Below are 25,831 nucleotides of genomic sequence, written 5' to 3'. Positions count from 1 at the left end.
ATCACCTTCTAAGTATCTTTCAACTCAGTCTATTTCCTACCACACCTACTGCCACTACCTACCATCCCAGTCCAGAGATGGTTCATCTATCACCTGGATCTTTTGCTTCCAACCCATTCTTTACACATAGCCAGAGCTATGCTTTCTAAAATGAGCAACCAGTCATGTTACTTCCACCCATCTTCTTAAAACCCTCTAGCAACTCCCTTTTTTATGATAAAGTTTAAATTTCTAAACCTGGCCACTAGGCACCCCCTCAACCTCCAGCCAGTCTTTCCTGCCCCATCTGACTCTTCCTTTCAAAAGCCTATCTTCTACTTCTTTCAGTCTCTCAAACTGCCAAGCTGTCTCTTGCCTCTGGGCTTTGGATCTGTCTTTCTGGAACATCTTTGTCACCCCTTCCCACCTCTTTTATCTCTCGTTTTTCTGGATAATTCCTACTGATCCTTTGGGTACAAGCTTGAATAATTCACTTTTTTGGGGAGATTTTTTCCTCATCCTAGATTAGATGTGGGCTCCCTGCCTTGTGTTCCCCTATTACACCCATTTGTAGTTATTACTTGGTTAGTGAAATATATTTTGAAATATTTTCTGTTATTAAACTTTCCATCTCTATAACATCAGAGTAATATGCCCCCTTATCCAATTATTTCCCTGATTTTCTTCATCTCTTAAAGTTAATTTATGTCTCAATTTTGGGTTCAGCCTTCTTGATTTGTTAAATTGGAAAGTTAATCCAGAGATTAACATAGGGTAGAAAAGTGCAAAATTGTATCAGTTCTTCTGACTTCCTGTTAGGTGGACTGTATTATGTTTTTAGTTAATTTGTGAAAATTATCTTATAAGTAGTTAATAATGAAGACATGGACAAATCATATTTTGAGATGCATTATTTTTTAAAACCACTAATTTAATGAAGGAGCCTTGGTGTGCAATTGTTGAGCACTCTGCTGCTAATTGAAAGGTCTGAGGTTTGAACCCACTAGCTGCTTTGCAGGAGAAAGATATGGCAATCTGCTTCCATAAAGATTATAGCTTTGGAAACCTCATGAGACAGTTCTACTCTGTTCTATACCATTGCTATGAGTCGGAATCGATTCGACAGCACACAACAACAATACTCAGGGATGGATTACCCAGTAAGGTACACACGGGCTTTCTTGTACTTACTAACCTGTACATAAACACGATTAAGCCTGTGTGTACCTTGCTTACTGGTTAATCCGCCCCTGACAATTCTTAATGGAGTAAACCTTCCTTTCCAGGTTTTAAATTGGAAGGTCATTAATGATCACGCATATCAACACAATTATTTTTCTCCTCGAGTTACAAGTTTGTTGGGTGGGTATAGAGAGTTTTGTAGATGCTGGGGAGGATTTTTAATATTTTTGTGACCCTTGATCGTACTGAAGGAGCCCTGGTGGGGCAGTGGTTGCCAAACAAAATGTTGCCTGTTTGAACTTACCAGCCACTCTGTGGAAGAAAGATGTGGCAGTGTGCTCCCTTAAAGATTACAGCCTTGGAATCCCTATGAATGGGGCAGTTCTACGCTGTCCTATAGGTTACCTCTGACTTGGAATCGACGTAACAGCATTGAATTTGGTTTGGGTTTGTTCATGCTGAAGCATCCCAGTGTCTGTTGCTTTTGTGTGGCTTTAGATACTTTGGCAATGGATGCCCCATACCCTGGGTGATTGGTCTACTGAGGGTTGGCCTTTCGTAGTAAGAGACTCTCCTCCAGAGACACAGATTATCACAAAGGTAAAAGCAGACAGGCCATGCCTACTCCACAGTAGATTTTTTGAATCCAGTTCAACATGTTCCACACAACTTATATGCGACCACTATATATGCTGCTCTCCTTGTTCCTTCCCATTTTAAGGCTTTTCCCATCAGTGAATTATATTGATTTCACTAGTGACTAAGCTTTCTATCATTTAGGACAATGGTTCTCAACTCTGTATTCATGTGAGAATCACCTGCCTGCTATTAATTATTCAGTTTGGGATGGGGAGGGGCCCAGGCATTGGTGGTTTTGGAAAGCTTCTCAGATAATTCTTATATGCAGCCAGGGTACAGAACCACTGACTTAGGTCAAAGAATGTATCTAACCTTGTTTAAAAACTGATTTATCAATCTTCTTGACTCTTTCCATTTGTAGACTTTCACCTTTATCTCACTTTTCCCCATCTCAGTAAATGGCACTTCCATCTGAACAGTTAATCAAATTAAAAACTGAGGCTTATTTTTGTCTTTCTTCCTCCTTTCCTCAGCAATCCATCAAGAAATTATGTAAACTCAGCCTGCAACATATCTATTTCTCTTCGCCTCCGTTGCCTTTATTTTAGCCTAGACTATCCTCACATCTCACTGGGATGGCTGAAATGTTTTCCTATCTGGTCTTTTCTATTCCAATATTGTATCATCCTCCATAAAGATCATGATTTCTAAAAAAAAAAAATGGTCTTAATTTTTCTTATTATATTTCAAACATTTAGGCAAGAATAGACCATCCAGTTTAAAAAAATAACATTATGTTATGTTTGCTTCATATAGTTTTTTTAAATTTATTGTGCTTTAGGTGAAAGTTTACAGTTCGAGTTAATTTCTCATACAAAAATTGTACACATATTATTATGTGACCCTAGTTGCAATCCCTATAATGTAGCAGTACACTCCCCTTTTCCACCCCAAGTTTCCCGTGTCCATTCAACCAGCTCCTCTCCCTTTCTGCCTTCTCACCCCGCCTCTGGACAGGAGCTGCCCATTTAGTCTTGTGTATCTTCTTCAACTAAGAAGCACACTGTTCACAAGTATTATTTCATGTTTTATAGTCCAGTCTAATCTTTGTTGAAGAGTTAGCTTTGGGAATGGTTTTAGTTCTGGACTAACAGTCTGGGGGCCATGTCTTCTGGGGTTCCTCTAGTCTCAGACCATTAAGTCTGGTCTTTTTACTAGAGTTTGAGTTCTGCACCACACTTTTCTCCTGCTCCGTCAGGGACTCTCTGTTGTGTTCCTTGTCAGGGCAGTCATTGGTGGTAGCTGGGCACCATCTAGGTCTTCTGGTCTCAGGCTGATGGAGTCTCTGGTTTATGTGGCCTTTTCTGTCTTTTGAGCTAATATTTTCCTTGTGTCTGGTGTTCTTCATTCTCCCTTGCTCCAGGTGGGTTGGGACTAATTGATACATCTTAGATGGCCGCTCGCAAGCTTTTAAGACCGTAGATGCCACTCACCAAAGTGGGATGTGGAGCATTTTCTTAGTGAACTTTGTTCTGCCAACTGGCCTAGATGTCCCCCGAAACCATGGTCCCCAGACCCCTGCCTCCATCCTTCTCTACGCTCTGAAATACCTTTAGAAGTACTGGTGTTAACTCTTCTCTGAAAGTTTGGTAGAATTCTCCAGTGAAGCTGCCAGGCCCAGGGCTTTTTTTGTTGTTGTTGGAAGTTTTTAAATTACCACTTCAATCTCTTCTTTGCTGTAGGCTTATTTAGTTTTTCTACCTCGGTTTGTGTTAGTTTAGGGAGGTAGTGTGTTTCTAGAAATTTGCCCATTTCCTCTAGGTTTTCAAATTTGTCGGAGTACAATTTTTCATAGTATTCTGTTATGATTCTTTTAATTTCAGCTGGGCCTGTTGTGATATTGCCCATCTCATTTCTTATTTGGGTTGCTTCCTCTCCTGTTTTTCTTTTGTCAGTTTGGCCAATGATTTATCAATTTTGTTGATCTTTTCAGAGAACCAACTTTTGGTCTTGATAACTCTTTCAATTGTTTTTCTATCCTCTATTTCATTTGTTTCTTCTCTAATTTTTGTTATTTCCTTTCTTCTGGAGCCCGCGGGCTTCTTTTACTGCTCTCTTTGTATTTATTCAAGTTGTAAGGTTAATGTTTTGATTGTGCCTTTTCTTTTTGGATGTGTGCATTTATTGCTATAAATTGACTTCTGAGCACTGCTTTTGCTGTGTCCCAAAGGTTCTGGTAGGATGTGTGTTCATTCTCATTTGATGCTGTGAATTTCTTTATTCCATTCTTGATTTCTTCTTTAACCCAGGAGTTTTTGAGCAAGATGTTATTCAGTTTCCATGTATTTGATTTTTTTTCCTTGCTTTTTCTGTTATTGATTTCTACTTTTATGGCTTTGTGGTCAGAAAAGATGCTTTGTAATATTTCGATGTTTCAGATTCTGTTAAGCCTTGCTTTGTGGCCTAATACATGGCCATTTCTGGAGAATGTTCCATGTGCATTGGAAAAGAAAGTATACTTTTCTGCTGTTGCGTGGAGTGTTCTGTATACGTTTATGAGATCAAGTTGGTTGATTGTGGCATTTAGTTCTTCTGTGTCTTTATTGAGCTTCTTTCTGGATGTTCTCTCCTTCATTAAGAGTGGTGTGTTGAAGTCTCCTACTATTATTGTGGAGCTGCCTGTTTCTCTTTTCAATGCTGTTAGAGTTTATTTTATGTATTTAGGAGCCATGTCGTTGGGTGCACAACTATTATGGTTATGTCCTCCTGGTGCACTGGCCCTTTAATCATTGTATAGTGTCCTTCCTTATCCTTTGTTGTGGATTTTGCTTTAAAGTCTATTTTGTTAGAGGTTAGTATCGCCACTCCTGCTCTTTTTTGATTGTTGTTTGCTTGATATATTTTTTTTCCATCCTTTGAGTTTTAGTTTGTTTGTGTCTTTGAGTCTAAGGTGTGTCTCTTGTAGGCAGCATATATATAGATGAATCATGTTTTTTTTAATCCATTCTGCCACTCTTTTTCTCTTTATTTGTGCATTTAGTCCATTTACATTCAGCATAATTATTGATAGGTGTGCCTTTTTTTAAATGAGTTTAGTGCTGTCATTTTGATGTATTTTTTTGTGTGTGTGTGTGTTATTGACAGTTTTTTGTTCCACTTAATTTTCTGTGCTGAGTCGTTTTTCTTTACATATTCTCTTTTCATCTTTTTCACTGTTGATTTTGTATTTGCTGAGTCTTTATGTTTTTCTTGTTTTCCATTTTGATGTGTAGGATTGTTAGTTTCCTTTGTGGTTACTTTAATATTTACCTGTGTTTTTCTAAGTTTAAACCAATCTTTTATTTCATGATGTCGCCTTGACTTCCTCTCCATATGAAAGTTCTGTGACTACATTATTTAGTTCCTCTTTTTTATTTTAATGTTGTCATCTTTTGCATATCAAAGTCTCCGTTGCCCTATTTTCAGTGTTTTAGCTTTGATTTATTTTTGTGACTTTCCTATATGGGTTGATATTTGGTTGTTCTTAGTCCTGTGTTCTTGTCTTGGGTTGTTATCTGATGTTATTGATTTTCTAACTGGAGGACTCCCTTTAGTATTTTTTGTAATTTTGGTTTGGTTTTTACAAATTTCCTAAACTTCTGTTTATCTGGAAATGCCCTAATTTCGCCGTCATATTTGAGAGACAGTTTTGCTGGATATATAATCCTTGGTTGGCAGTTTTTTTCCTTTAAAGCTTTATATATGTGATCCCATTGCTTCCTTTTTTTAAAAAAATTTTTACTTTAGGTGAAGATTTACAGAACAAACTAGTTTTTCATTAAACAGTTAATACATGTCAACACTCTCCCGTCTTGAACTAGGGTTCCCTATTACCAGCCTTCCTGTCCCCTCCTGCCTTCTAGTCCTTGCCCCTGGGCTGGTGTGCCCTTTAGTTTTGTTTTGTTTTATGGGCCTGTCTAATCTTTGGCTGGAGGGTGAACCTTGGGAGAGACTTCATTACTGAGTTAAAAGGGTGTCCAGGGTCCGTTCTTTTGGGGTTTCTCCAGTCCCTGTCAGGCCAGTAAGTATGCTCTTTTTTTGTGAGTTAGAATTTTATTTTACATTTTTTTCCAGCTCTGTCCAGCACCCGCTATTGTGATTCCTGTCAGAGCGGTCAGTGGTGGTAACCAGGCACCATCTAGTTGTACTGGACTCAGTCTGGTGGAGGCTGTGGTAGTTGTGGTCCATTAGTCTTTTGGACTAATCATTCCCTTGTATGTTTAGTTTTCTTCATTCTCCCTTGCTCCCAAAGGGGTGAGACCAGTGGAGTATCTTAGATGGCTGCTCACAGGCTTTTAAGACCCCAGACTCTACTCACCAAAGTAGAATGTAGAACATTTTCTTTATTAACAGTATTATGCCAATTGAGCTAGATGTTCCCTGAGACCATGGTCTCCACAGGCCTCAGCCCAGCAATTCAGTCCCTCAGGGAATTTGGATGTGTCTATGGAGCTTCCATGACTTTGTCTTGTACAAGTTGTCCTGGCTTCCCCAATATTGTTACTGTCTTACCCTTCACCAAAGTTACCACTTATATATTGTCTATTTAGTGTTTTTTCCATCCCCATCCCTCCCTTCTCTTGTAACCATCAAAGATTGTTTCTTTTTGCGTGTAAACCTTTTCATGAGTTTTTATAGTAGTGGTCTCATACAATATTTGTCCTTTTGTAATTGACTTTTTTTACTCAGCATAATGTGCTCCAGATTCGTCCATGTTATGAGATGCTTTGCAGATTAATCATTGTTCTTTATTGTTGAATGATACTCCATTGTGTGTATGTACCGTAGTTTGTTTATCCATTCATCAGTTGATGGTCGTCTAGGTTGTTTCCATCTTTTTGGTATCGTGAACAATGCTGTAATGAACATAGGTATGCATATGTCTATTCATGTGACCACTCTTGTTTCTCTAAGATATATTCCTAGGAGTGGGATTGCTGGATCATATGGTATTTCTATTTCTAGCTTTCTAAGGAAGCGCCATATTGTTTTCCAAAATGGTTGTATCGTTTTGCATTCCCACCAGCAGTGCATGAGTTCTGATCTCTCCGCAGCCTCTTCAGCATTTGTTATTTCCTGTTTTTTTTGATTCGTATCGGTAATGCCAGGGTGAGATGGTATCTCATAGTGGTTTTGATTTGGGTTTCTCTTATGGCTAGTGATCTCGAGCATTTTCTCATGTGTCTGTTGGCCACTTGAATGTCTTCTTTGATGAAGTGTCTGTTCATTTCCTTTGCCCGTTTTTTAATTGGATTGTTTGTCTTTTTGTTGTAGAGGTGTTGGATTTTCCTGTAGATTTTAGAGATTAGACCCTTGTCAGACTTGCCATAGTCAAAATTTTTTTCCTAGTCTGTAAGTTCTCTTTTTACTCTTTTGGTGAAATCATTTGATGAGCATAAGTGTTTAATTTATAGAAGATCGCAGTTCTCTAGCTTATCTTCTAGAGTTTGTATGTTGTTGGTTATGGTTTGTATCCTGTCGATGCCCTGTATTAGGGCCTCTAGCGTTGATCCTGTGTTTTCTTCTATGAACTTTATAGTTTTTGGCTTTATATTTAGGTCTTCGATCCATTTTGAATTAGTTTTTGTATATGTTGTATAGTGTGGGTCCTGTTTCATTTTTTTTGCAGATGGACAGTCAGTTTTCCCAGTACCATTTATTAAAAAGACTGTCTTTTCCCTGTTTGATGGACTTTGGGTCCTTGTCAAAGATCAGGTGACCATAGGTGGATGGATTTACAACTGGGTTCTCAATTCTGTTTCATTGGTCAATGTATCTGTCATTGTACCAGTACGAGGCTGTTTTGACTGCCTTAGCTGTATAGTAGGTTCTGAGGTCAGGTAGTGCAAGTCCTCCTACTTTATTCTTCTTCAATAGCGCTTTGGTTATCTGGAGTGTCTTTTTCCATATAATGTTAGTGATTAGTTTTTCCATCTCTTTAAAGAGTATTGTTGGTATTCAGATTGATACTGCATTGTATTTGTAAATTGCTTTGGGCAGAATTGTCATTTTCACAATGTTGACTCTACCTGTCTATGAGCATGGTGTGTTTTTCCATTTATATGGATTTCTTTTGGTTTCTTGCAGTGGTGTTTTGTAGTTTTCTTTGTATAGGTCTTTTACATCCCTGGTTAGATTTATTCCTAAATATTTTATCTTTTTAGGGCCTAGTATAAATCTTATTGTTTTCCTGATTTCCTTTTCATTGCTCTCTTTATTGGTGTATAGGAATCCAACTGATTTTTGTATGTTTATCTTGTATCGTGCTACCCTGCTGAATCTTTCTATTAGTTCCAGTAGTTGTCTTTTGGATTTTCTATGTGTTTTTTTTTTTTTTATGTGTAGTATTATATCATCCACAAGTAGAGACAGTTTAATTTCTTCATTACCAATTTGGATGCCTTTTATTTCTTTTTCTTGCCTTATTGATCTAGCTAGGACTTCTAGCACAACGTTAAATAGGAGTGGTGATAAAGGGCATCTTTGTCTTGTTCCTGTTCTAAAAGAGAATGTTTTCAGCCTCTCTCCATTAAGAATGATGCTGGCTGTTGGTTTTGCATAGATGCCCTTTATTATGTTGAGAAATTTCCCTTCTATACCTATTTTATTGAGAATTTTATCAGCAATGAGTGTTGGACTTTGTCTAATGCCTTTTCAGTATTGATTGAGACGATTATAGGTTCTTTTGTTTCCTTTTATTTATGTGGTGGGTTACATTGATCAATTTTCTGATGTTGAACTACCCTTGCCTACCTGGGATGAATCCTACTTGATCACTGTGTATTATTTTTTGACATGCTGCTGAATTCCATTGCCTGGAATTATGTTGAGAATTTTTGCATCTATATTCGTGAGAGATATTGGTCTGTAATTTTCTTTTTTTGTAGTGTCTTTGCCTGGTTTTGGTATCAGGGTTATGCTGGCTTCATAGAATGAATTTGCAAGTATCACTTTCTTTTCTATGTTCTGAAATAGTTTGAGTAGTACTGGTATAAGCTCTTCTCTGAATGTTTGGTAGAATTCTCCAGTGAAGCTGTCTGAGCCAGGGCTTTTTTTTTTTTTTTTTTTTAAATTACCTTTTCAATCTCTTGTTATGGGTCTGTTCAGATTTCCAGCATCATTTTGTGCTAGTTTGGTTAGGTAGTGTGTTTCTAGAAATTTGTCCATTTCCTCTAGGTTTTCAAATTTGTCGAAGTATAATTTTGCATAATACTCTGTTATGATCCTTTTTATTTTAGTTGGGTCTGTTGTAATGTCCCCCATTTCATTTCTTATTTGGGTTGTTTGTGTCCCCTCCTGTTTTTCTTTTGTCGCTTTGGCCAGTGGTTTGTTGATTTTTTTTGATCCTTTCCAAGAACGAACTTTTGGTTTTATTGATTCTTTCTATTGTTTTTCTATTCTCTATTTCATTAATTTTTGCTCTGAGCCTTATTATTTCCTTTCTTCTGGTGGCTGTGGGCTTTTCCTTTTTTATTGTTTTTGTTGTTTCTTTTTTCTACCTGTTTGTTCAAGTCGTGTAGCTAATATTTTGATTTTGTCCCCTTTTTTTTTTTTTTGAGGTGCGTGTATATTGCTATAAATTGACCTCTGAGGGTGCCCTTGCTGTGTCCCAAAAGTTTTGGTATGATGTATTTTAATTCTCATTTGATTCTAGGAATTTTTTGATTCCATCTGTGATCTCTTCTTTTACCCAGTGATTTTTAGGGAGAGTGTTATGCAGTTTCCATGTAATTGATTTTTTTCCTTGCTCTTCCTGTTGTTAATTTCTACCTTGATGGTACTGTGGTCAGAGAAGATACTTTGTATTATCTCATTGTTTTGGATTTTGTTGTTGATGGTTGCTCTGTGGCTTAAGATATGGTCTATTCTGGAAAACGTTCCATGTGCATTGGAAAAGAATGTGTACTTTGCAGCTGTTGGGTGGAGTGTTCTGTGTATGTCTATGAGGTCAAGTTGGCTGATTGTGCCCTTTAGCTCTTCTGTATCTTTGCTGAGATTCTTTCTAGATGTCCTGTCCTTTACCAAGGGTGGTGTGTTGAAGTCTCCTACTATTATTGTGGAATTGTCGATTTCTCTTTACGCTGCTGCTAGAGTTTATGTATTTTGAAGCCCTGTCATTGGGTGCATGAATGTTTATTATGGTTGTGTCTTCATGATAGATTGTCCTTTAATCGTTATATAGTGCTGTTCTTTGTCTTTTATGGTGAATTTTGTTTAAAGTCCCTTTTATCTAAGATTTAATATTGCCACTCCTACTCTTTTCTGGTAGCTGTTTGCTTGATATATTTTTTCCATCCTTTGATTTTTAATAAATTTACATCTTTGTTTCTGAGGTGTGTCTCATGTAGACAGCATATTGATGGATCCTGTTTTTTTATCCATTCTGTCACTCTCTGTCTCTTTATGTGTGCATTTAGGCCATTTACATTCATTGTAATTATTGATAGGTGTGAGTTTATTGCTGTCACTTATACTGCTTTTTTTTGTGGTGCTGACATTTTCTTTGTTCCTCTTACTTGCCTGTGCTGAATTCCTTTTGTTTGTGCATTTTTTTCATTTCTTTTGTTCTTGTAAATTTTGTTTTTACTGAGACTTTTTGTTTTTCTTCTTTATTTTGATGAGTAGGTTTGTTAACTTTGTTTGTGGTTACCTTGAAATTTATCCTTATCTTTCTAGGTTTGAACCAGCCTATTATTACTTGGTATCACCTTGCCTTCCTCTGTATTAGAAAGTTCTATACCTACACCATTTATTCCATCTTCTGTTGTTCTGACGTTGTTGTCATTTACAGATTAACCTCTCTGATTCCCTGTTGTAATTCTTTTGGTTTTGGATAGTCCTTGAGAGTTCATTTCCTAGGTTGGTATCTGGCTAGTATAATCTTGCATTCTGGGCTTAGGCTATGGTTTGATGCCTGTTCTCAGACTGAAGGACTCCCTTTAATAATTCTTGTAAGTTTGGTTTGGTTTTTACATATTCCTTTCATTTCTGTTTATCTGGAAATGTCCTAATTTCAATGTCATATTTGAATGAGAGTTTTGCGGGATGTATAATTCTTGGTTGGCACTTTTTTCTTTCAAGGTTTTATATACGTCTTCCCATTGCCTTCTTGCCTGCATGGTTTACCAGAGCTTGATCTTATTGTTTCCCCTCTGTATGTAACTTTTCATTTTTTTCAAGCTGCTCTCGGTATTCTTTGTTTTTGGTTTTAGTGAGTGTGATTATGATATGACTTGGTAATTTACTTTTGGGATTTATCCTATATGGGGTTCGTTGAGCTTCTCGGATGGTCAGCTTTTCATCTTTCATGATGTTAGGAAAGTTTCCTGTCAGGAATTCTTCAGTGGTCCTGTGTGTGTTTTCTGTTTTCTCCTCCCTGTTCTGGAACTCTGATCACTCGGAAATTTTTGCTTTTGATTGTATCCCACATCACTCTCAGGGTTTCTTCATTTTTCTTCATTCTTTTTTGCTGGTTTTTCCTCAAATAGAGTTGTATCCAAGTGTTTGTCTTCAACTTTGCTGATCCTGTCTTCCATTGTCTCAAACCTACTCCTCAGCCCTTCTATGACACTGTCCATTTCTGAAATCTTGTTGTTTATCTTTTGAATTTCTAGTTGTTGTTTTTATATGATTTCTAGTTGTGAATTTATTTTGACATTTTGTTCCTGTATTATTTTCTTGGATTCTTCCAGTTTTTGTCTGTATTCGTCATGGATTTATCTGCCTTTTCCATGAATTTGTCTATTTTTTCCTTATTTTTTGTCTGCTTTTTGCTTTAACTCTTAGATAGTTCTGAATATCAGAGGTTTGCCTATTCCCTATCAGGTAGATCTAGTGCCTTTTCTTCTACCAGAAAGCCATCTGGTGTTTTATTTTGGATGCCTACTGGAACCATTCTATCCTTTTTTAAAAAAAAAAAATATATATATATGTTTTGATAGTATCTGCTATCTTCAGGACATTCGGGAGTTATTTTCTTCATTTCTTGAGTGTAGGTTTGTTTGTTTTGTCCTGTTTTATTTGGTTATGTCTGAGCAGGTGGGCTGTGAGTTCTTTGTTGTTTGCCTGTCTGTGGGCACAACACTTTTCACCTTGTTGTCCAATGGGGAGGGTCAGTCGCTCAGCTATGGTGCAGCAGGGTAGGTCCAGCTGAAGGGGAGGGGCTAGGATGGGTTGTGTGTGGCATGTACTGGGGCCGACAGGGTGGGCTGGGAATCAGTGCAGGGCAGGTTCTGGTGGGCTGTGCCTGTGCTGCTCGTGAATGTGATGTTCAGTGCACAGTGCAGGTAGTTAGGAAGGAGGGGGAAGGTTGTGCCATGTGGAGCTAAGATGGGTATGGGAAAAAGGAGAGAGAAGAAAGAGAGACAGGAGCCAAAAACAAACAAGCAAACAAGTGCTAAGGGAGGTTTCCATTGGAGTGGAGAGATGAGAAACTCAGAAATGGAGGGAAAAAAAAAAAATGAAAAGGGAAAGAGTAGAAAAAATAAATTAAAATTAGAAAAAAAAAAAAAGAAAAGCCCCCAGAGATCCCACTGGTGTGGCTGTGAAGACTGGGGAAGTGGTTCCCAGGCCACATAATACAGCCTGGCTAGAAGGGGTCGAGATGTCACACAGTGCCAGATATTCAGGAGACAGGAAAAGAAGATAAGTATAGAGAGATAAGAAACTGAGAAATGAAGAAAGACGAAAAGGAAAAAGAAATGCGCCCAGGGATCCCACCGGTGCGGCAGTACAGCCTAGTTAGAAGGGGCTCCAAAGCCATGAAAAGAAAAAACAAAACAGAACAAAGGAAAACAAAACAAAGCAAAACAACAACAACAACAACAAAGCCCTGGGGATACCACCAGCATGGCAGCATGGGCTGGGGAAGCACTTCCTCAGTCGAGTGGCGCTTCACAGCCTTTCAAGAAGAAGCAAAGATGGCACACGGAGCCAGGTGTTTGACAGAAAGGAGGGGGAGGTGGTGAGAGGCGTGGAAGAAACCAAAAGAAGTGGAAAAAGGCAACATCAGCAACAACAAATGGCACCCAGGAGCTGGCTGGGGTGGGTGGGGCAAATCTGAGTGGTAAGGGCCTGAAGCCAGTGCCTCTCAGCCAAGAGACTGCGGCTGGACAGGAAGCAGAGGAGGCTGAGCTGCAGTGGGGGAGATGGATGGGGATAGGAAGGTGTATATCAGTGATTACTGGGTGCTCTATCTCCTGCTGGGAGCTCCTGGAAGCTGCTCTCCTGTACTCCCTGTCCACTGATCTCTGTTGTGGGCAGGGCGAATCCAAGCTTCACGGACCCTGTGTTTCCTGGCCTACTGAGCAACTGCAGCCAGTTATGAAGTAGGGGAGGTCAAGCAGAGGGGAGAAGGACTGTGGATGGGAAAGCATATACAGCTGGTTACTGGGTGTTCTGTCTCCTGCTGGGACCTCAATGAAGCTGCTTTCGTGTACTCCCTGTCCGCTGATCCTCGACAGGAGTCTGAGATGGCAAATTTGTGCTGCGTTAGCTGATGGGGACCTCTGCATGTATTTCTCCTCACCGTGTGTTCTGTCAGTTTATTATTCCATTCGGTGCTTGGCTGAATTCTTTATCTCTTCATTTGACGTTTAGGGTTCCAGGATTGACGTTTATCTCTGTTTTACTTAGTTTTTTGGGTGTTTGCTACAGAGGGACAGCATGGTGCTTCCGCCTATAGTGCCATGTTGGCTGGAAGTCCCCCATGGTGTCCTTGCCTGAATGGTTTCTGGGAGTAGTCAGAGCTTAGTTTTATTGGCTGTCCTTTGTAGATGACTTTTTGTTTATCTCTAGCCGCTGTTAAAATTCTCTCTTTATCTTTAGTTTAGCAAGTTTGATTTTAATATGTTTTGGTGACTTTCTTTTGGGATCTACCCTGTGTGGGGTTCAATGAACTTCTTGGCTAAGTATCTTCTTGTCTTTCACGATATCAGAGAAGTTTTTTGCCAACAAACCTTCAACAATTCTCCCTGTATTTTTTGCTGTCCGCATCCCGCCGCCCCCCCCCCCCCCGCCCCGGCCCCATTCTGGTACTCCAGTCACTCATAGGTTATTCCTCTTGGTAGAGTTCCACATTATTCTTAGAGTTTCTTCATTTTTTAAAATTCTTTTATCTGATTTTTCCTTAAATAACGTGGTGTCAAGTGCTTTGTCTTCAGTCTCACTAATTCTGACTTCAGGTGCCTCAGTTTTGCTCCTATGACTTTCTATTGAGTTGTCTAATTCTGAAATTTTATTGTTAATTTTTTGGATTTCTATTTGCTGTCTCTCTTTGGATTCTTGTAGCCTGTTAAATTTGTCATTATGCTCTTCTATGGCCTTCTTAAGTTCCTCCGTTGCTTTGTCTGTGTATTCCTTGGCTTGGTCTGCAATTTGCCTGATCTCCTTCCTGATCTCTTGAAGAGCTCTGTATATTAATCTTTTGAATTCTGCCTCCAGTAATTCCAAGACTTTCTCTTCCTCCAGGAGGCTTTTTGGTTCTTTGTTTTGGGCACTTGCTGAAGCCATTATGGTCTGATTCTTTACATGATTTGATGTTAACTGTTGTCTCTGAGCCATTAATAAGTTATTATATTTATTTATTTTATGTTTGCTTACTGTGTCCTAGCTGCTTGTTTTGTTTTGTTTTGATATGTCCAGATAGGCTGGTCATGTGAGCTACTTTAATTATTGGTGTCTTTGAAAGTCTCGCGTCCTGTTACAGGAGGTTAGAGCTGTTACTTGGTATGTGAGCCCAGGAGTCCATTTACTTTTCTTGTGTGGATTCAGCTCAGGTGTCCAGGCCATCAGTCACCAAGTGTGTGGTGCAGGCTTTCACCTATAGTCCTAGATGAGCAGGGCTATGTAGCAGCGTTTGGAGCAGGCACAGGTATCTGGCTGCAGTAGGGGGTTATGTGCTGACCAAGATAGGGGGCTGATGGCAGCCTCTGAGTGCCTGGGTGGAAGATGTGTCCCTGTTCCCTAGAGCTCATAGGTGGGTGGGTTTTGCAGCTGGACTTTGGACACCCAATGCTGCTGACTGTAAGGACTAGGAGGCACCACTTATTATCGGACCCCTGTCTTGGATGGCTAGGTGGAGTGGTGCACCTACCAGTCTTCAGGCCCCTGATATGGGGAGGTGAGGGTCCTGATTAATGGGCAGAATGGTGTCAACTGTCAGGAACCTGCCACTCCCCCTTAGCTGTTGCAGTTGAAAATAGGCTTCAGGCATATAATCTGTTGTACTATGCTAATGAGGGCCTACACTGTTGAAATGGGAGCACACAGGCCTGGGCAGGGGTGAAAGGCATTCAAAGTCCGTGGACCCCTTATGCCTGTGCTTAGGCAAAAGTGCTGTGCCTGTCCTGAGATCCCAGCTTAGGAGAGTTGGCAGATTATTTTTTCCTGTTTGTTATTTGTTAATTTGTTCCCTCCTCAAAGCTGGGAGAATGACTCACTTCCGGCCCAGGGGCATGGCAATCACTGAAGCCGACTTGAACCACAACAGGGTAGGGAGGGGCCGGGTGAATGGGAGAGAGGTACTTCCCAGAGGGGAAAGGGTTTTTTTTTGGATCCTGCACCGTAGGTTAGACACTGGCACTTAACTTTTCCAGATCTATCCCCACTTTCACCTACAGGTTTGTGCAGACTCTCCACCACTCACTTTCCCCTGGTATGGAAAATGTGTCCGGAGCACTACTGCTTGCCTCAGCCTGTGTGTGCTGGCTGATCCAGCCTGCAGGGTGCTGGCCAGGTCAGGTCTGTCAAATCCTCGCTGGTTTTGAGCTGCCTTTCCCTCCATCTGCTGCTCAGTCCAATGCCTCAGTTTTGTCTTTGATGTTCAGGACTCCTAGATTGTTATATGTAATCAATTCACTTGTTTTTTCAGGTCTTTTTTGTAAGAGGAACCACAGGAAGCATCTGATTACTCCACCATCTTGGTCTCTCCTCATACGGGTTTTCTTAAGAACTAAAACTTTATTGTTGGAGTTGAGGCCTCCTTTATACCTCTCTCTGATGCCATTTCTTCCTTTGTTCCCCAGAGGTGGCCTCTAATATAAATTTAATGCATTTAATGCATTCCTTTATAGTTTTATAGTTTTGCTTCATATCTGTGAATCCTTAAAAATATTTAGTATTGTTTTGAAAAATTGGTAATGTTAAAAAATGGTATTAGACTGCAGCTGGATTATTTCACTTAATATTATTATTTTTTTAATGTTATGTTTTTGATAATCATTCATGTTGATATATGTAGCTCTGGTCAACTCACTTTAAACTGCTGAATATTTGAATCAGTAGATCATTATTTGTTTATCTATCCTCCTACTGACCAACATTCAGGTGCTGTATTAGTTTCCTAGGGCTGCTGTAACAAAGTCAATTAAAAAAAAACAAACCCGTTGCTGTCGAGTCAATTCCAACTCATAGCGACCCTATCGGACAGAGTAGAAATGCCCCATAGAGTTTCCAAGGAGCGCCTGGTGGATTTGAACTGCCAACCTGACTTAAAAGAACAGGAAATCTAATCTCTCAGAGTTTTGGAGACTAGAAGTAAAATATCAAGGTGTCAGCCAGGCCATGTTCCCTCCTAAGTCTCTAGGGGAGTTTCCTTCCTTGCCTCTTGCAGTTTCTGATAGCCCCAGATGTTCCTTGACTCGTGGCAGTATAGTAAGCTGCGTGTGTTTTCAGATGGTCATTTTCTCTCTGTGCCTGTGTCTCTTCTTATAAGGGCACCAATCAGATTGGATTAGGGCTCACCCTACTCCAGCATGACCTCATGTGAACCTAACTAATTACATATACAAAGATGCTATTTCCAAATAAGGGCATATTCACAGGTACTGGAGATTAGGATTTGAACACATCTTTCGGGGAGACACAAATCAACCAATAACAGGTGGTTTTCAAGTTTTTATTTTTATAATCAATATTACGGTGAGCATTTGTATATCTCTCTTCTGTACGTGTGCAAAAGTATCTCTAAGTATATGCCAAGGAGTGAAACATGGAGCCATAGGGCTTCTTTAACTTTTCTATATTTTACATAATTGTGATGCAATCTTTAAAAATTATAAACCATTATTCAAAAATGTTTTATCGAGCATCTACAGCATGCCGGGATGCAACAGTAAACAAGACAGACAAAATCTCTGCTGTTTTATATCTTATATTCTAGTGGAGGAAGAAAAAGTAAATTAAAAAGCTAATTTCAGAGGGTGCTAAGTACTAGAGAGTAAATCATGCCATTCTTCTGCTTCAAGGTCTTCAGTGGCTTTCCATTGCGTTTATAGGTCTATAAGACTTTGTACCATATGACCTATACATCCATTTTCCACTCTCCATTTGGCTCCCTGTGCTTTAGCCACATTGACCTTTGAGTTCTTGGAACTTGTAAGGTTTTTTCCTGCGTCAGGGCCCTCACATACATTGTTTCATATTTCTGGAAAGTTCTTACATAATTCTTTCCCTGGGAAATCCCTATTCATAATTTGTCTCAGCTTTCTTGTTCTGTTTTCAGAGAGACCTTCCTTGACTCCCATAAAAGTAGATCTCTCCTAGTAGTCTCTCTCATGGCACCTATTCCTTTCCATGGTATTACTCACCACAATATATAATTATATACTTACTTGTTGTCTATGTCACCTTTTAGATTTCAAGTTCTGTGAAGGCAGGGATGACGCCTCTTTTGCTTCCTGCTATGTCTCCACGTAGTGGTTCCTCAGTAAATTATTCTTTTATTTTTAGTTTTTATTATGCTTTAAGTGAAAGTTTACAAATCAAGTCAGTCTCTCACACAAAAACTTATATACACCTTGCTACATACTCCCAATTGCTCTCTCCCTAATGATATAGTCTGCTCCCTCCCTCTACTCTCTCTTTTTGTGTCCATTTTGCCAGCTTCTAACCCCCTCTACCCTCTCATCTCCCCTCCAGGGAGGAGATGCCAACATAGTCTCAAGTGTCCACCTGATCCAAGGAGCTCATTCCTCACCAGCATCACTCTCCAACCCATTGTCCAGTACAATCCCTGTCTGAAGAGTTGGCTTTGAGAATGGTTCCTGTCCTGGGCCAACAGAAGGTCTGGGGGCCATGACCACCAGGGTCCTTCTAGTCTCAGTCAGACCGTTAAGTCTGGTCTTTTTATGAGAATTTAGGGTCTGCATCCCACTGCTCTCCTGCTCCCTCAGGGGTTCTCTGTTGTGTTCTCTGTCAGGGCAGTCATCGGTTGTAGCCAGGCACCATCTAGCTCTTCTGGTCTCAGGCTGATGTAGTCTCTGGTTTATGTGGCCCTTTCTGTTTCTTGGGCTCATAATTACCTTGTGTCCTTGGTGTTTTTCATTCTCCTTTGATCCAGGTGGGTTGAGACTCATTGATGCATTTTTGATGGCCACTTGCTATCATTTAAGACCCCAGATGCCTCTCTCCAAGGTGGGATGCAGAATGTTTTCTTAATAGATTTTATTATGCCAAACGACTTAGATGTCCCCTAAAACCATGGTCCCCAAACCCCTGCCCCTGCTACATTGGCCTTCAAAGCATTCCGTTTATTCAGGAAACTTCTTTGCTTTTGGTTTAGTCCAGTTGTGCTGACCTCCCCGTATTGTGTGTTGTCTTTCCCTTCACCTAAAGTAGCTCTTATGTGCTATCTAATCAGTGAATACCCCTTTCCCACTTTCCCTCCCTCCCCCCTCTTGTAACAATCAAAGAATATTTTCTTCTCTGTTTAAACTATTTCTTGAGTTCTTATACTAGTGGTCTGATACAATATTTGTCCTTTTGCAACTGACTAATTTCACTAAGCATAATGCCTTCCAGATTCCTCCATGTTATGAAATGCTTCACAGATTCATCACTGTTCTTTATCGATGCGTGGTATTTCATTGTGTGAATATACCATAATTTATTTATCATTCATCTGTTGATGGGCATCTTCGTTGCTTCCGTCTTTTTGCTATTGTAAACAGTGCTGCAATGAACATAGGTATAAAGGCTCTTATTTCTTTAGGATATATTCCAAGGAGTGGGATTGCTGAATCGTATGGTAGTTCTATTTCTAGCTTTTTAAGAAATCGCCAAATCGATTTCCTAAGTGGTTGTACTATTTTACATTCCCACCAGCAGTGTAGAAGTGTTCCAGTCTCTCCACAGCCTCTCCAACTTTTATTGTTTTGTGTTTTTTGGATTAATGCCAACCTTGTTGGAGTGAGATGGAATCTTATTGTAGTTTTGATTTGCGTTTCTCTAATGGCTAATGATCGTGAGCATTTCCTCATGTATCTGTTGGCTGCCTGAATGTCTTCTTTAGTGAAGTGTCTGTTCATATCTTTTGCCCACTTTTTAATTGGGTTATTTGTCTTTTTGTAGTTGAGTTTTTGCAGTATCGTGTAGATTTTAGAGATCAGGCGCTGATCTGAAACGTCATAGCTAAAAACTTTTTTCTAGGCTGTAGGTAATCTTTTTCCTCTTTTGGTGAGGTCTTTGGATGAGCATAGGTGTTTGATTTTTAGGAGCTCCCAGTTATCTAGTTTTCCTTCTGCATTGTTAGTAATGTTTTATATACTGTTTATGCCATGTATTAGGGTTCCTAACGTTGTCCCTATTTTTTCTTCCATGATCTTTATCATTTTAGATTTTATATTTAGGTCTTTGACCCATTTTGAGTTAGTTTTTGTGCATGGAGTGAGATATGGGTCTTGTTTCATTTTTTTTCAGATGGTTATCCAGTTATGCCAGCACCATTTGTTTAAAAGACTCTCTTTTCCTCATTTAACTGTTTTAGGGCCTTTGTCAAATATCAACTGCTCATATGTGGATGGATTTATGCCTGGATTCTCAATTCTGTTCCATTGGTCTATGTATCTATTGTTGTACCAGTACCAGGCTGTTTTGACTACTGTGGTAGTATAATAGGTTCTAAAATCAGGTAGAGTAAGGCCTCCTGCATTTTTCTTCTTTTTCAGTAATGCTTTGCTTATCTGGGGCCTCTTTCACTTCCATATGAAGTTGGTGACTTGTTTTTCCATCACCTTAAAGAATGTCATTTTGATTTGGATCAGAATTGCATTAAATGTATAGCTCGCTTTTGGTAGAATAGACATTTTTTTAATGTTAAGTCTTCCTATCCATGAGCAAGGTATGTTTTTCCAATTATGTATGTCTGTTTTGGTTTCTTGCAGAAGCGTATTGTAGTTTTCCTCAGTAAATTATTTTTTAAAAAATTAATAGAAATTAGTGCTTTTCTGAAAGCTTGGTTCCAGGCTCATTTTGAAACTGAGGTTTGCTTTTGTTTAGATTTTGATTTTCCTCTCTCCTCTAGTCTCCCTTACCTGGCTAAGGATTTTAGGATGGCTTCCATGAATACCCAGGTGCCACTGATTCCACTTCAGCCAATGGTGACCCCATGTGTGTCAGAATAAAACTCCATAGGGCTTGCAATGGCTGATTTTCGGCCTTTCTTCCTAGTCTGTCTTAATGTGGAAGCTCTGCTGAAACCTGTTCATCATCATAACGACAGGCAAACCTCCACTGATAGGGGCGGTGGCTGTGCATGAGGTGCATTGCCTGGGATTGAACCAGGGCTCTCACATGAAAGGGAAAAATTCTACCACTGAACCACCATTGTTCTACTCTCTAGCCCTTGTTTATTCTCCAGATGGTGGTAAATTGCAGAGCTTTGTTTTTGTTTTTTGAAGCCTCCTTTAACTAGGGAGTATGGAGAACATTGGGAGAAGCTGTATTCCAGCCCCTAGGTTGAAACAGTGAGCCTGGATCCAGTTTATCATCTTCCTTGAAGCCTTTTTAGTGCCTGTTATTCTTTCAGGAGTCAATCTTTTTTTTTTTTTTTTAATGTATGTATTTGACCATTTCAAAGTAAATTGAAGGTATCATGACATTTCACCTCCCCCCATACTGTAACATGTATATCCTAAAAACAAGGACATTCTTCTACATAATTACAGTACAGCTACCACATCCAAGAATGTTTATATTGATACAATGTAACATTTATCTGACATAAAGGCCATGTTGAACTTTCTCTAATTTTCCTGCCAAAAATATCTTTTATAGATTTTTTAAAATACAACTTCCAATGATAGATCACACATTTCATTTGATTTTCAGGTCTCTTAAATCTTCTTTTACATCAGTACAGTCCATGGGTTTATTTCCTTTTTAATTTTGTCTTTCATGACATAGACATTTTTGAAGAGTCCAGGTCAGTCTTCTGGTTAAATAACCAATAATCTATACTTATTGTTTCCCCCCCCATATGATGAGATTCATACCACACATTTGACAAGAATACTCTGTAGGGAATGATGTTTCCTTCCTATTGAATCATTTTGGAAGGCACATGATGTCATTTTGTCTCATTAATGGTGATGCTAAGTTTGGTTTTTTTATTTAAAGGTGTTGTTCACCAGATCTCTCAACTGTAAAGACGCTCTTTCTCTCTTGTAATGAGTGGGGCGATACTTCGAGACTGTGTGAACATCCTGTTTAACAACAACCTTTTTACCCAGTGATATTGGCATTCATTGATGATACTTGTTTGCATCCATTATTATATTGGTAGTTCCAAAATAGAGACTATATATTTCTATTATTCTTTCTGCATTTATTAGCATACAATCTATAAATGAGCTTTTTATCTCCTACTCTCCTTTTTTGGGGGGAGTGGAGGAAGATTATTTTTGAAGTATACTATGGACTCATAGGTTCTTTTTTCACAGGATTATCTTGACCAGAAATAAATTAGTGCTTTTCTGAATATTTTTTCATAGTGTCTTAATATATGATTCACATGTATTTTTCTAATATGATATTTCATAGCTGGTTATCTTTGTGACATACCCTATTTTAATAAATAGCATACTCGGGGGTTCTCTTAAAACACTTGTCCCTTTACCAATTTTGATATGTTGTAGTCAGGTTTAAAGTCTTTCTTCATCTAGCATGGTAAAATTTATGGCAATGATTTATTATCATTTTATTCCTTTGAATTCAACATGAAACCAAATCTAATATTGTGATTTAAAATCGGGGGTAAAAGTTCCCACTGATAAACCAAATCCAAACCAAATCCATTGCCATCAAGTTGATTTGACTCATAGTGACCCTATAGGACAGAGTAGAAGTACCACATAGGGTTTCCAAGGCTGTAACCTTTATGGAAGCAGATTGCCACATCTTTCTTTCATGGAGAGGCTGGTGGGTTTGAACTGCCGACCTTTTGGTTAGCAGCCGAGTGCTTAACTGCTGCGCCACCAGGGCTCCTTTCCCAGTGATAAGGAATCATATACAAAAATACACTTCACTCTCCTTCTCCCTGACAGTGTGGTTAGTGCTTTCTCTGTCTTATTTTTAGGATCGAAGATTCAATGATGAAATTGACAAGCTAACTGGATACAAGACAAAATCATTACTGTGCATGCCTATCCAAAGCAGTGATGGCGAGATTATCGGTGTGGCCCAAGCAATAAATAAGATTCCTGAAGGTGCTCCATTTACTGAAGATGACGAAAAAGTAAGATTTCTTGCCTTTTGTGACTTGTACTTTGCTTTTTGATCATTGATTGCTATTCTCTCTGAAAAGCACAGGAATTTTATGAATAGCTGTTGGATTAGTCCATTCATGAAACAAAGAGCTTTTTCTCAAGTTATATACAATGTGTAATGGGTTTTTTTTTTTTTTGAAAGTTCATAGAATGTGGTGTAATTGAAAATAATTACTTCATCTTTTTCTTAACTTACTTTTCATTACAAGCCTCAGTAGTATTCTTGTTATTCCCTGGTCTTTATTTTCCTTATAAGTAAGCTTTTTAATTGAGGATCACACCACTACCACCCATGGCCCAAGGGAAGATAGGGATTACTATGTTTCAGAAACTCAGCACTTTTCCTTGTATTTTCATAATGACTAGGAAGAATTGTTTTCTTAGTTCTTATAGAAAAATCTCAATAAAATGAATGCTATTTAATTGGTATTCCAAACTGCTAATAAAAAAGAAAGTTATTTTTGTCCCTGAAGAGCAGTTGACCTTGGTAGAAGTGATGTATTTTTTGCTCTGACATTCTAAATTCTTTCACCAGTAGTTTATTCACCAGTTATCTTAAAAAAGAGACTCTTCAGGAAACTGAAGTTCCTGCTTTGAAGCAGTGACCTTATATTGAATGAGATCTGGTGGAAAATTTATAAAATCTGTGGTAAAAACAAATCTTGTATCTCTCAAATTTCATGATTACCATTCTCCTATTAGATAAAAAAAAATTAAAAAGACTTTATAATTTAAATTTCTGGTTGTGGGGCTGCTATTTGCCAGTGCTGATCACTAACATGGAGCCTTGATGGCACACTGGTTACGAGCTGTGGCAGGCTATGTTTGCTAACCAAAAAGTCAGCAATTCGAATCCACTAGCCACTGGTAGAATTTGAGTAGCCCAGATCCCAGTAAAGGTTTATTAACTCTTAGAGCATGATAGGACTTCAGTTTACCGAATTTTTAAACAATTCAATAAACTTCTACTGTGTGCAAGGCTCTTGTGTCAACAGTCATAGGAGTCCCAAAGATAAATTCTACATGTGTCATGCCAAGACAAGAGGCAAGGAAGGATCAGTTACAAGATGTTCTAGGGCATGCTATGAGTGTCTGGGAAACGGGGGATTATTTTCACTTGGAGGAGCTGAAGAGGCTTCTTGGAAGAGGAGCCATTTGAATTGACCTCTGAAGAGAGAATAGACCCCCTTCAGACAGAACCAGGTGAGAATGAGAGGATGTTTGGAAACATTTATAAATGCAGGGTACCTTAATCATTGTGCAAATGTTTCCATGGAATGTGCAGATAAAGCAAAGATTTCATTTTGTGCATTTTGTACAATGGATGACAGAGTCCTGTAATAATGTGCCACTTCTAAGGTTTTAGACAGAAGGATTTAGGTTTTGTGTGTTTTCAAACATACCAACCTCATACCCAAGACATCCCCCAAACACTTATACACAGATGGTAGTCCTGCTTTCATATGCCTTCTTCATTTAAAAGAATCCTGTTATATATTTAGTTCTCATCCTTGATTCTCTTTACAATACATTTGTGTTCTGGACTTTTCTCAATGGATTTATACTGATGACATAGGACTTCATGAACTTTGAGTGATTTAGTGCACAGGGCTTTGTACCTGTCTTCAACAACATCAATGTTTCATTGTTGTTATTAGGTGCTGTCAAGTCAGTTCCAACTCATAACGACAGAATGAAATACTGCCCAGTTCTGCACCAGCCTCACAATCATTGTTATGCTTGAGCCCGTTGTTGCAGCCACTGTGTCAGTCCATCTTGTTGAGGGCCTTCTTCTTTTTTGCTGACCATCTACTTTACAAAGCATAATGTCCTTCCCCAGGGACTGGTCCCTCCTGATAACATTACTAAAGTATGTGAGACAAAGTCTCAACCATCCTTATTTCCAAGAAGCACTCTGGCTGTATTTCTTCCAAGAAAGTCTTCTTAATTCTTCTGGCAGCCCATGGTATATTCAATGCTCTTCACCAACATCGTAATTCCAAGGCATCAATTCTTCTTCGATCTTCCTTATTCATTTTCCAGCTTTCCCATGCATATGAAGACATTGAAAATATCATGGCTTGCGTCAGGTGCACCTTAGTCTTCAAAGTGACATCTTTCCTTTTTAACACTTTAAAGAGGTCTTTTGCAGCAGATTTGCCCAATGCAATATGCTGTTTGATTTCCTGACTGCTGCTTCTATGGGCATTGATTGTGGATCCAAGAAAAATGAAATCCTTGACAATGTCAATCTTTTCTCTGTTTATTATGATGTTGCTTATTGGTACAGTTGTGAGGATTTTTGTTTTCTTTATGTGGGGGTGTAATCCATAGTGAAGGCATAGTCTTTGATCTTCTTCAGTAAGTCCTTCAAGACCTCTTCGATTTCAGCAAGCAAGGTTTTGTCATCTGCGTATCGCAGGTTGTTAGTGAGTCTTCCACCAATCCTGATGCCACATTCTTCTTCCTATAGTCCAGCTTATCAGATTAGTTGCTCAGCATACAGATTGAATAAGTATGGTGAAATGATGCATCTCTGACACACACCTTTCTTGATTTTAAACCACTCAGTATCCCCTTGCTCTGTTCAAATAACTGCCTCTTGGTCTATGTACATGTTCTGCATGAACATAATTAAGTGTTCTGGAATTCCCCTTCTTCACAATGTTATCCATAATTTGTTATGAACCACACAGTTGAATGCCTTTGCATAGTCAGTAAAACACAGGCAAACATTTTTCTGGTATTTTCTGCTTTCAGCCAAGATCCATGTGACATCTTCTGAATCTGGCCTGAATTTCTGGCAGCTCCCTGCTGATGTACTGCTGCAACTACTTTTGAATCATCTTCAGCAAAATTTTACTTTCATGTGATTTTAAAGATATTGTTTGATAATTTTCACACCTTTCTTTGGAATGCACACAAATGTGGATCTCTTCCAGTCAGCCAGGTAGCTGTCTTTCAAATTTCTTGGCATAGATGAGCACCTCCAGTGCTGTATCTGTTTGTTGAAACATCTCAATTGGTATTCCATCAATTCTCGGAGCCTTGTTTTTCGCCAATGCCTTCAGAGCAGCTTGGACTTCTTCCTTTAGTACCACTGGTTCTTGATCATATGCTACCTCCTGAAATGTTGACCAATTCTTTTTGATACAGTAACTCTGTGTATTCCTTCCATCTTCTTTTGATGCTTCCTGTGCCATTCAATATTGCCCACAAAATCCTTCAAAAATGCAACTTGAGGCTTGAATTTTTTCTTCTGTTCTTTCAGCTTAAGAAATGCCCAGTGTGTTCTTCCCTTTTGGTTTTCTAACTCCAGGTCTTTGTACATTTCATCATAATATTTTACTTTGTCTTCTCAAGCTGCCCTTCGAAATCTTCTGTTCAACTCTTTTACTTCATTTCTTCCATCTGCTTTAGTTACTCTACTTTCAAGAGCAAGTTTCAGAATCTCTTCTGACATCCATTTTGGTCTTTTCTTTCTTTCCTGTCTTTTTAATGACCTTTTG

At 38.9% G+C, this 25,831-nt stretch overlaps 1 protein-coding gene across 1 annotated transcript in view; it reads left to right on the top strand.

Moving 5' to 3' along the window:
- The window catches only part of PDE11A (phosphodiesterase 11A), a 600,047-nt gene that overhangs the window by 189,117 nt on the left and 385,099 nt on the right, over positions 1-25,831 (top strand). Inside the window, exon 4 of the mRNA XM_049887539.1 lies at positions 22,133-22,291. Coding sequence (XP_049743496.1) covers positions 22,133-22,291 — 159 coding nt within the window. The remainder of the gene's footprint in view (positions 1-22,132; positions 22,292-25,831) is intronic.

Source organism: Elephas maximus, chromosome 6 (genome assembly GCF_024166365.1).
Source record: "Elephas maximus indicus isolate mEleMax1 chromosome 6, mEleMax1 primary haplotype, whole genome shotgun sequence".
Classification (NCBI taxonomy): domain Eukaryota; kingdom Metazoa; phylum Chordata; class Mammalia; order Proboscidea; family Elephantidae; genus Elephas; species Elephas maximus.
This window is presented reverse-complemented; position numbering and strand designations above follow the sequence as displayed.